General features: G+C 35.9%; 1 protein-coding gene across 1 annotated transcript; it reads right to left on the bottom strand.

Annotated features, from left to right (window-relative positions):
- Positions 1-491: 491 nt before the first annotated feature.
- Positions 492-2,506, bottom strand: LOC120078470 (acetylserotonin O-methyltransferase-like). The gene is made up of 2 exons (XM_039032737.2): positions 1,725-2,506; positions 492-984 (listed from the first exon to the last, which is right to left on the bottom strand). The coding sequence occupies exons 1-2, from the start codon at positions 2,493-2,495 to the stop codon at positions 688-690; spliced, it is 1,068 nt and encodes a 355-aa protein (XP_038888665.1). The 5' UTR covers positions 2,496-2,506; the 3' UTR covers positions 492-687.
- Positions 2,507-11,027: the final 8,521 nt, after the last annotated feature.

The raw sequence follows: 11,027 nt of genomic DNA, 5'->3' as shown, positions 1-11,027 counted from the left end.
GAACCCACATATATTTTTTATTTTTTTTTAAAGGTATTGTAATTAAGATGTGGGGTGAAGAAACGAGCCTCAGACTTCAAGGTCGATAGTATAAGTATTATGCCAGTTGAGTTACGCTCTTGTTAGTTATTTGTAGTTTTTTTTTCAAAAGATAATGCTATTAGCTTTAAATGCCCACATACCCACATTTTACTGTCTTAATCACCTATATGCAATTAGTATGTGATCATAAATGCCAACATACCCATATGATCATAAATACCAACATACCCAAATCGTAATAATTCTCTCCATTTGCCACTTGTTAAGATAGTAATATATTCTAAAATAGATAGAGAACAACTTTTAATTTATTTTTGGAGTTTATTACATAACTCTTGTTATTATAATCAACGACTTTCGTAAAAATTAACGTGAATGTGACACACAAGTATGTGTCAACTTAGTTGAGATGTCTTGGTGTGCATCTACTAATCCTTCCTACCTCGTATATTTATTAAAAAAAGAAAAAAAAAAGAACATAACACACAGTAGTAATAAGATATTATAACTTGAAGCAAAGGTTGATCAGAAGTTCGATCCTCTCCACTGCTACATTATTGTACGATGCTACATTATTGTACGAAGTAAAGAAGGAGCTTTTTGGATATTTGATACTAAAGAAGGAGCTTTTTGGATATTGATATATCAAAGGAAACCTTGAATTACAGATTGGACAGCTCGAATGGGTGTGATGGTGTATCGAGTAAAACCAGCTTGGTGAAGAACATAACCCCATTCCTTAGCTGTTCTTTCTTTTCCATTGTTGGTATGAGCCATCATCACCATATCTAGCATTAATCCAACATCCGATAGATTATTTTCTTCTTTTTCTTCGATAACTGCTTCTACAATTATTACTTTTCCTGTCTTTTCTGGAATTGCATCTCTACAATTCTTCAAAATCTTGATGCATGTCTCATCATCCCAGTCATGTAGAACCCACTGTATAAAATAATCTCACAAAAGTTATTCTTTTTTATCCAAAAATTTCAATACATATATGCATCCAATGGGAGGTTAATCTAAACATGTCACGTACTAATATATTTTAGATTAAATTACAAGTTTAATTCATGAATTTAGATTTGTGTCTAATTTTTAAAAATCATCTCCTAGATCTCTAAACTTTCAATTTTAAAAATACTTGGATGTTGAATGAGTTGTACTGATTTTTTGTGCAACCCGCCAGTTGATCAATTCAAAACTACCATGTGACAAAATATTTTTTGTTTTTTAAATTAAAATTTTATTTTTTTGCTAGACAATAAAGGAGAGGTTGTATGAGACTAGATGCAGCCTAGGTTCCACCTAATCATTACCTTTAATTTTATGTTTAAAAATATCAATAAACATTATAAACGACCAATAATTTCCTAAATTTTAATCATTATTTAGTGTCTAGTAGGTCTGTGAATTTTACTAAACGTCAAATATAGGTCAAAGATCTACAAGGCTAGAAATTGAAAACTTATCAACCTATTAAGTAAGAACTTAAAAATATAAGGATCTATATCCAGAACTTATTAAATATTTTTTAAAATTTCAGAACCTATTAGACAAATTTAAATTTTAAAGATATGTTACATAATTTTGAAAGTTCCAAGTTTTGGAATGAGGACTATATTTATAATTTAATCTATATATAGATAGCTATGTATAACCATGTATAAGTGAATACCAACCATGAAGAAAGCAGCATCAGCCTTGGGAATGGAATCAAGCATACTCCCACTAACATGTTGTACACCAGTGTATTCTTGTGAAGAAGAAATGACATGAGGAAGGTCTAAGTTGATGCCTTTAATCCAAGGGCAAGCTTTGACTATCATGCTCAAGCAAGTTCCATTTCCTCCTCCCACATCCACTAAACTTCCAATTCCTTCAAAAATCTCTGGACAATCTTCAAGTATTGCAGGCACTGTAAGAACCCTTGCAGTACATGACATGGCTTCATTGATTATAGTGTTGTGTATTGGGTCAGCTGCTGCAAAGCTCCACAAATCTTTGCCATGAGCTGCCTCAAATGGGGTTCCTTCATTGGCTTTAATCCGATCGCTGAGTCTATGCCATGGCGCCAACATCACTGGGCTGCTCTCCAATAAAACAAGTGGAACCATACTGTTGTTGTTGCTACTTGCAAGCAGCCTAGACAAAGGTGTTTGGCTATAGCTTGTGAGATTTTCTTCAGTGATTTCTTGTTTGAATATTCCACGATTGACTAAGAATCTTAAGATGCGATATAGGAGTGAGGAAGAACAATTTAAAGCTAAGGATAATTGGGAGAGTGTCATGGAGCTTCCATGGGTTTCGATTGTATCAGCAATTTTGAGTTCTATGGCGCATTTTACAATTGCTATTTCCACGAAACCAAATATGTAGTTCCAAATTTGAACACGAGCTTGTTCATCTTCTTCTTCCTTCTTTGGTATGGATTCTTTGAAAGCAAAGTCCATTTGGGATTGTATCTTTTTTCTATATTTTGATGCTATACCTTTTTTGTTCAGTCACATCCATATATATATATAGAGGGATGGAGAGAGAAAAATGACGAATTACAAGTTTAATATCTATTTATAATTGAGCTTTAAAATGTGTTTAAAAACTGCCTAATTGATGGTCTTTGAGGCCTGATGGTGTCCTAGCGCAGTGCCGTGGGGCTCATGCATAGTACCACAGCGTTGTGCACAGTGTTGCGCATTGCTGAAATAAGTAGCTCTCGGGTTTTGGCGTCAGAATTAGTGCCACGGCAGTGCCCTGTTTCTTGGCAACTTGACTTTTTCTTCACTTTTCATTGGAGATTTGACCGGTTTGGTTCTTTTAATTTCCACCCTTATTTTCTTGATAATTCTAAAAAAAAAAAAAACTAGCATATTAAATCTAATAAAAATAACTCTAAACAAGAAGTAAAGAAAATACTTTTCAAGTGTTTTTCATCAGCAATACTCATTTTTATGCAACTTATTTAACTGGCCATTCACGATCTATCAAGTTACAAACTTTTCTTTGTTTAAGAAATGATATATATATATACACACATACTAGTTTTTAACATGTGCCTTGCATAAGGCATTTACATCTATATTAAATTAATAATATTTTTATTTAGTTTTAACATTAAATATTAGATTGGTTATACTTACGATAATATAAATTATTTAAAAAGTAATATATGCTTTTTTCCGATAATACAGCTTCACACTGAGTACAAAATACATCCTCATTACAATAATAAAAAATGATATCATGATCGATGACCATTATCCAAGTATTGATGCACACAAAATTTTTTGTATGTATTCCAATCAAAGATTTATCATCAATATAGTTGGAAATGTACCAATTGATTTTGTTCGAGCGGTTTCAATCTTGCATTTACCAGAAGAGATAAAAGGAGTAAGTATAAGAAAAAAAGCATACACCATTGTAAAAACACTTAATGTGTTATGTTTGTTAACACTAACATACTAAATCCAGAAACTTTTTAAGAAATGAGCACAAATGCGGGGTATATAATTAGCAAACACAAACCTATAATTTTTTGTAGAAAATAATTGAGTGGAGATGGTTACATGCAACTCTTCGAATTCTAAAATTTTTGGCATTCAAAAGTAAGTTATATATTAATATAAAGATATAAATTTTATAATTAGATTATTGAAATAAATTAAGAAACTTTTTATATTCAAAGTTGTGTAATATTAGGGGGTCATTTGTTTCGGGGACATCTTAGATTTTCATGTAGTGGACATCTAGATTGTCAAGTTTGTTTTGCAGTATTGTAAGATGTCCGGACATCTGGAGATAGGATGCCCTTACGGAGGGCATCTCGAGAGTTTTGAATCCCTCTTGAAACATCGGTTTTCCAGATTCCCGAGTTGAAGTCATCCCCAATTTACTCTTTTGCCCTTCATTTTTTCTTATATATTTGTATGTGTGTAAATATCACTCTCCATTTTCCATTATATAATTAAAATAAATATTGTCAATCATATATATCACGTTTTTGTTATATCGCAGTTCTTATAATAAGCAAGATATTAAAATTTAATTTTTAATTAATATTTATTTTATAAAAAATCTTAAATTATGATATATTATTTTGTTGAGAAAAATAACATTTAAAAATAATACAAATTGTATTAATTTAAAAAGATATTTAAATAGATAAAAAAAAATATCTTATATAAGTTCAAATTATATAAAATTGATTACAAAGTAATAAATAGTCATAAGAAATTTTTGGAACATTATGTAAATTTAAGATATTTTCGAATATAAATCGTGCGAAATAAACATAGTTATCAAAATGTTTCCAGATATCTATAAAATATTTCTACAAAACAATCATGATAATCTAGTGATATTGGATTGGACATCTATAATAATGTAAATCTATAATTTTGAGTATCTAAAGATTAGAGTTATATACATTTCCAAAAAAGTAAACAATCCCTAAAGAGTTTATTTTGTTAAAGTTGAGTGAGAATGAAAAGTTAATATGTGAGATGAAAATTTATGGAAGAATGGAAGAGTGGAAGAGAGAAATGTGGAATTGAGAGAGATGCAAAAATAGTAGAGATAATTAAGAGACACGAAAAATGGTCGAACGGAATAGAATGAGATAAAGAAATTTCCAATTAAGAAAAATATACCAAATTTAACGAGGGTGTGAATGTGATGAAGGATAAATTACATATTTATAAAATGATAATTAAGAATATTTTTTTTTTACTCAATTTTTTGTTAATGTAGAGATAAAGAGTGTATTTTACTATTATTATTATTTTTTTTTGAGAAAGAGAGAGAAGAGTTATTGTGAGTTTTAATGACTTTATTAGGTGCATTTTAATTTTAATATTAATAGAGAATAAAGGGAGAGAGTGGTGTGTGGATTTTAATGGAGAGAGATGAGAGGGAGAGAGAGAGAGGCGTATATATATATATATATATATGAATTTTAAGGTGATTAAAACATCAATTAATTGATAAAGTTTTAGAATTAGTCTCAAATCCATATTTGAGAGAATCCTTTTAAAATAATTGCTCAACCAAATTAATAGTTTGTAGCTTAAAAGGAATATGATAATAAAAGTAGAGTGATAGTTATTGAATGAGAAATTTTGGACCAATCACAAACTGCCACGTTATTTATTAGATTAATGATAAAATTCCAAATCATTAAATTTGGATCAACTAGGAGGTGACTGTGTCCGTAATTGAAGTTGAAGACAAATTTTCATGACGCTACGTGGTTTCATCATGACCATTGAATTGGATAAAATTAACTTGGTCGAACAATTTGATATTATTATTATTTGGGTTAAAGACTCTAAACCCAAAAATATGTTGAATTTCACCCAGATGTCAAATTAACCCAAATCCAACTAATTGGGCCCAAGAGCCAGACCCATGGTTCAACCAAGCCCAAGCTCATGAAGCTCAGCCGAGAACTCTATAAATAGAGAAACTCTCTTGATTAATATGGGGTCAACAATTCTACATTCCAGAGAGCTTAGAGGGAATTCTCTACAATCAAAAACTCTTTGATTCTTGTAGCTGACCACGCTTGAAAATTGAAGTCCTTTGAAGATATAAGCATTCTGAAGACTGAAATCCTTTGAAGATACAAACATTCTAATCACGCTTGAAGACTGAAGTTCAAAAAAAGATACAAGTATTCTGAAGATTGAAGTCCTTTGAAGATACAAGTATTCTGAACACACGTGAAGACTGAAGTCATTTGAAGATACAAGCATTTTGAACACACTTGAAGACTGAAGTCTTTGAAGATACAAACATTCTGAACACGCTTGAAGATTGAAGTCATTTGAAGATACAAACGTTCTTCCAAGACTCGAAGCTCAAGAACCTCCACACGCCCCGCTTCTATACATCAGACGTACGAATTCAACCGAGAGAGAATCAGAGGATCAAACACTAGAGAGCGAACCACATCACATTAAATTAACATCAACATCAACACAAATAAAGTTCAACTCCATGAAACAAGTTTCTCCAGAAGCCTCGTACGAACACTAATCCTACAAGAAGATCAACAAGCCTGAAGGCCGATCATCCAAGAAGATCAACAAGTCCAAAGGTCGATCATTTAAGAAGATGAATAAGCCCAAAGGCCGATCATCCAAGAAGATTATCAAGCTCAAAGGCCGATCATCCTAGTAGATCATTAAGCCTAAAAGTCGATCATCCAAGAAGATCAACAAGCCTAAAGGCCGATCATCCAAGAAGATCAACAAGCTAAAAAGCCGATCACCCTAGTAGATCATTAAGCCTAAAAGTCGATCATCCAAGAAGATCAACAAGCCCAAAGGCCGATCATCCAAGAAGATCAACAAGCCAAAAGGCCGATCATCGAAGAAGAACATCAACTTGATCATCCAAGAAGATCATCAAGCCCAAAAGCTGATCATCCAAGAAAATCAACAAGCCCAAAGGCTGATCATCCAAGAAGATCATCAAGCCCAAAGGTCGATCATCCAAGAAGATCAACTAGCCCAAATGCCGATCATCCAAGAAGATCATCAAGTCCAAAGGCCGATCATCCAAGAAGATCAACAAGCCTAAAGGTCGATCATTCAAGAAGATCAACCAGCTTAAAGACTATAGTTTATTTTCAAAACATCATAATATTATGTATTAGAGATTGTACTCACTTTCCACAAAATTAATACCAATACAAAGTTCAAGTTCTACGAAATAAATTTCTCTAGAAATCTCGTGCGAACAAATTGGCACGCCCAGTGGGATATCTCTACCTCTCATCTATCTCTCATCATCTAAGTCAACAAATCTACAAATGGCACCAAAGAAAGTTGCATCCAAAGCTATCATCGCAAGCAACACTTACATAAGCTCTGTCATCACGAAGGAAATCACAGACCAACTGATGGAATCTCCTAAAGGCAGGATCGTCATCAGAAAAAATCTCTTGTTCGACAACTATGCTTCTACTACTGATCTATCAGAGAAAGAATCATATTTTGATGTAGTGTCTGTCATGATGACTGACGTAAGGATTGAGTCGACCATGGCAGAGATAGAGATAAAGATAAATCTCCTAATGAAAGCTATAGAAGAACAAGATCATTACATCACTGCTTTAAGAGATGAAATTTAGGCTCGAGAAACTGCTGAGCCGAGTCAATCTCCAGCTACAAAAGCCAATGACAAGGAAAGACTATCTTGCAGGAAGACCAGCCGCAACAATCTACCTCTGTCGCCACCCTGTCAATTCAACAGCTACAGAATATGATTACGAACTCCATAAGGGCTCAATATGGAGGACCATCACAATCCTTCTTTATGTACTCCAAGCTGTACACCAAGAGAATCGACAACCTGAGAATACCAGCTGGGTATCAACCTCCAAAGTTCTAGTAGTTCAATGGAAAGGGCAATCGAAAACAACATGTTACACACTTCATTGAAATATGTGAAAATGCAGGAACCAAAGAAGACCAGCTAGTCAAGTAGTTCGTTCGTACCTTGAAAGGAAATGCTTTCGATTGGTATACTGATTTGGAGCCAGAAGTGACTGACAGTTGGGAACAGCTAGAAAGGGATTCTTGAACCGTTTCTTCAGTACAAGGCACACTGTTAGCATGTTGAAGCTGACGAACACCAAACAGTGGAAAAGAGAGACAACCCTCGATTACATTGACCGATGGAGAACTTTGAGTCTGGATTGCAAAGATAGACTCATTGAATTATCTGCAGTGGAGATATTCACCCAAGGCATGCATTGGAAACTTCTCTACATTATGTAAGGGATAAAGCCTTGTACATTTGAGGAGTTGGCAAAACGAGCTTATGATATGGAGCTGAGCATCATTAACAAGAGAACTAAAGATTTCCTAGTCCCCAAAGAAAGAAAGGATAAGGAAGAAATTAAAGGCATTGAAGAGATCATGAGTAGTGCCACAAGAGAATCTATGGTCATTCAGATGACCCCGCTGAAATTTTCCTCCAAAGAAAAAGAAACAAAGTTTGAAAGAAAGCATGATGGCAGCCACAAGCATCGCCCAATCTCAAAGAAAGATAGGATAAGTGTGAAACCCGAATTTCCATTTTTCCTACTTAAGCAGGTGAAAGTTAAATTCTATGTTGACGTGAAGGAAATTTCTAAGTGTTGAATAGATTTTCCTTGAGTAATTTCGGATAAGCCTTAACTAGTAAAAATTGGGTTAAATATAATGCTAAAAAGGAACTATGCGTTGGAAGCCAAAGAAAAAATGACTAAGTATTTGACAATGCGTTGGTATGGTACCATGCGTTAGCCATGAAGCTTTTAGAGGTTATTTGGGGCGTTGAAGGAAGCCAAAGTGTGGCCAAGAGAAACGCATGCGGCAGCCAATGCCTTGAGAGGTTAGAACAATGCATGCAGCGGTCTTAAGTTGCGCAACCAAGGGCGCTGGACATTGGATGCGATGGTATGCGTGTATGGGGTGAAGGCATGCGGCCGAAGGAAATGCGTTGATAGTATGTGGTGATACGGTGCATGCAGTGCAAGGGCATGCAGTGATGCGAGGTCATGAGATGCAAGGGCATGTGGTGATGCGTTGCAAGGGCATGCGGTGCAAGGGCATGCAATGATGCGAGGGCATGCAGTGATGCAGTGCGAGGGCATGCGACAATGTTACGCATGCGGTAATGCTAAAGTGTGCGGCCGAAGGTATACGTTGATGGTATACGGCAGTAGTATGCGTTGGTGTCACACGGTGATGCTATGCGGCAACGCTATGCATTGATTTCATGCAGCGATACTATGCGTTGATGTCATGTGGCAGTGTTATGTGTTGGTGGCATGCGGCGGCCTTGCTACGCGAGAGTATGCGGCCGAGGGCATGTGGTGATGCGGCCTATGGTATGCGGCCGATGGTATGCATGTGTGCGACCGAAGGAATGCGTTGGTAGTATGCGATGGATGCGATGGATGCGATGGATGCGATGGATACGATGGATGCAGTAGCCTTACTAAAGTATGAACTAGGCGATGGAACGAGTTAAGGTGGACGCATGGTGATTTGTCCTTGCATTGCTAATGCTTGAGGTAACAAGGTTCATGCGGTTGGTTGCATTGGTCATAAGAGATGCGTTATCAAGAACCTAGGCGATGGTGAGTTATGCTTTGAGGTGTTGAGTTGAGAACCAAGTCGACCCAAAGGTTGCTATGCGTTGGACATGTGCTATGTGTTGGACATCCGAAGATAGGTAGGCGCATAGGACAAGCTAGTAGTATGCATTGAAAGTGTGTTGGTCATTATCCTAGTTAAGCGCATAAGAGCAAGGTAAGCCATGCGAAAGAGAAGGATATGCGGTCAAAGATGAGCCTTGCATTTGTGATGAAGTTGCATCGATTAGATGCACAAGGTAAGATTGAATGGACGCATGTGCCAATTGGTGGTGTCTGGACATAGGAATGTTGTAGCAATGGATGGGCGCATTTGTGGTTAGATGAACGCATATGAAGAATGAACGCATATGAAGGATGGACGCATTCAAGGATGTCATCCATACATGTGGCTTGTTAGGAAGAAATCTTTAAACCTTAAGTAAATGAGGTGGATACACAAGAAGACATGCAAACTTGAGGGTCATGCGTTGGTAAAAGGGGAAGAGGACACTTGGGTTGCCCTGATGTAAGATTGCGGTAATAGTGTAAGGAAAAGACATTTGGACATGAGGCTAAGTAAGAGGTGTCGGCCTTAGAGAAATCTTGGACGCCTATAAATAGAGCCAAGGACTTCAAATGAGAACTCAAATTCTCTTCAAAGGACATAAAGAAGAGTGTTTTGGGAGGAGACTATACGTTGATAGCAAGACCATGCGTTGGTCAAGAGGTTCCATGAGGGGAAATGCTATCGGACAGAAATGACAGAAAGTAGCATCAACTTGAGACGAGGAGTTCTCCCAGAATACTCATGCGTTTGGAGTGATTACAAAGCCACTTGAAAGGTAGGAGAGTCTAGTTTTCACGGTAGGGTTTTAGAGAAGAAGCTTCAAGGATTCGAGCTAGAGAATGAGGACAAGACAGAAGGGTCGAGCTATCGGGTAAGCTTGGGCCAGTCTTGATGTTTTGAATATTCTGGCCAAATCACGAGGATTACTGAGCTAATATTTTGAGGTAAGCTTCCTGAGATATTTAGAGCATATTTGTAGAAGGAAGGAACTCGAGATAAAGCCTAGAACTATAAGCAATCTGAGCTTTAAATTGAATATAGATTGTAGGGTTCAAAAAGGAGCCCGAGGTGACCAAGGAACTTCTAGAGAGAAAAGTTCTTAAACGATCAAGGTGAGTGACTAAAATATTTGACTAAATATTTATAATTTTTTTAAGAAATCGTGTTATAAAGAAAGATCTTTCAAATAAAGACATTTTTTCTATGTTTTATTAAAGAAAGTCATTGTATGACTAGTTTTACTTGAAACTCGATACCAAAGGACAGTTGAGAAGGTATCCGAGCAGCTCGATAATAAAGGACACAGTTTTGAGAAGGTATCTGAGCAAAAGTACCCAAGGCATGGGGTACTTCTTTTTCATAAGAATCAGTTTTTTGGTCACTCACTGGGCTAGCAAGCTTACCCCGTCTTTAAATATTTTTCTTCCCAGGTAGCGAAAGGTGGGGAGTTCCAGGGTGCTGCTAAGGTCAAAGTCTGCCACAAGCCATAGTTACACTTTCGGAGGGTATTACAGTTGTTGTTATAAACTTTTTTGTTAGTCTTGGAGTTATATAAACATTACATTGTTGTAATAAAATGAGCCTACTTAATTAGTTGTTGTTTGCCTCCTTGACTTAATCAGTTGGTTGTTGAATTTGTTCATTGGTATCTGAGTTATTTCCGCAAGAGTTATTAGGCAGTAAGTGTCAACAAAAGGGTCGATAACTGTTGCAGTCATGTCCTTTCCTAGGCTCAAGAGTAGTCTAAGACGGGGTGTGACAATAAGGTTTATCCATTCCCTAACT

Source organism: Benincasa hispida, chromosome 5 (genome assembly GCF_027475165.1).
Source record: "Benincasa hispida cultivar pf3 chromosome 5, pf3_genome.v1.1, whole genome shotgun sequence".
NCBI lineage: Eukaryota > Viridiplantae > Streptophyta > Magnoliopsida > Cucurbitales > Cucurbitaceae > Benincasa > Benincasa hispida.
This window is presented reverse-complemented; position numbering and strand designations above follow the sequence as displayed.

Excerpts from the sequence above, each read along its gene's own strand:
- LOC120078470 (XM_039032737.2), bottom strand. The coding sequence starts at position 2,495 with ATGGACTTTGCTTTCAAAGAATCCATACCAAAGAAGGAAGAAGAAGAT. Across the intron at positions 985-1,724 it reads CTGATGCTGCTTTCTTCATG|TGGGTTCTACATGACTGGGA; the intron begins GTTGGTATTCAC and ends TATTTTATACAG.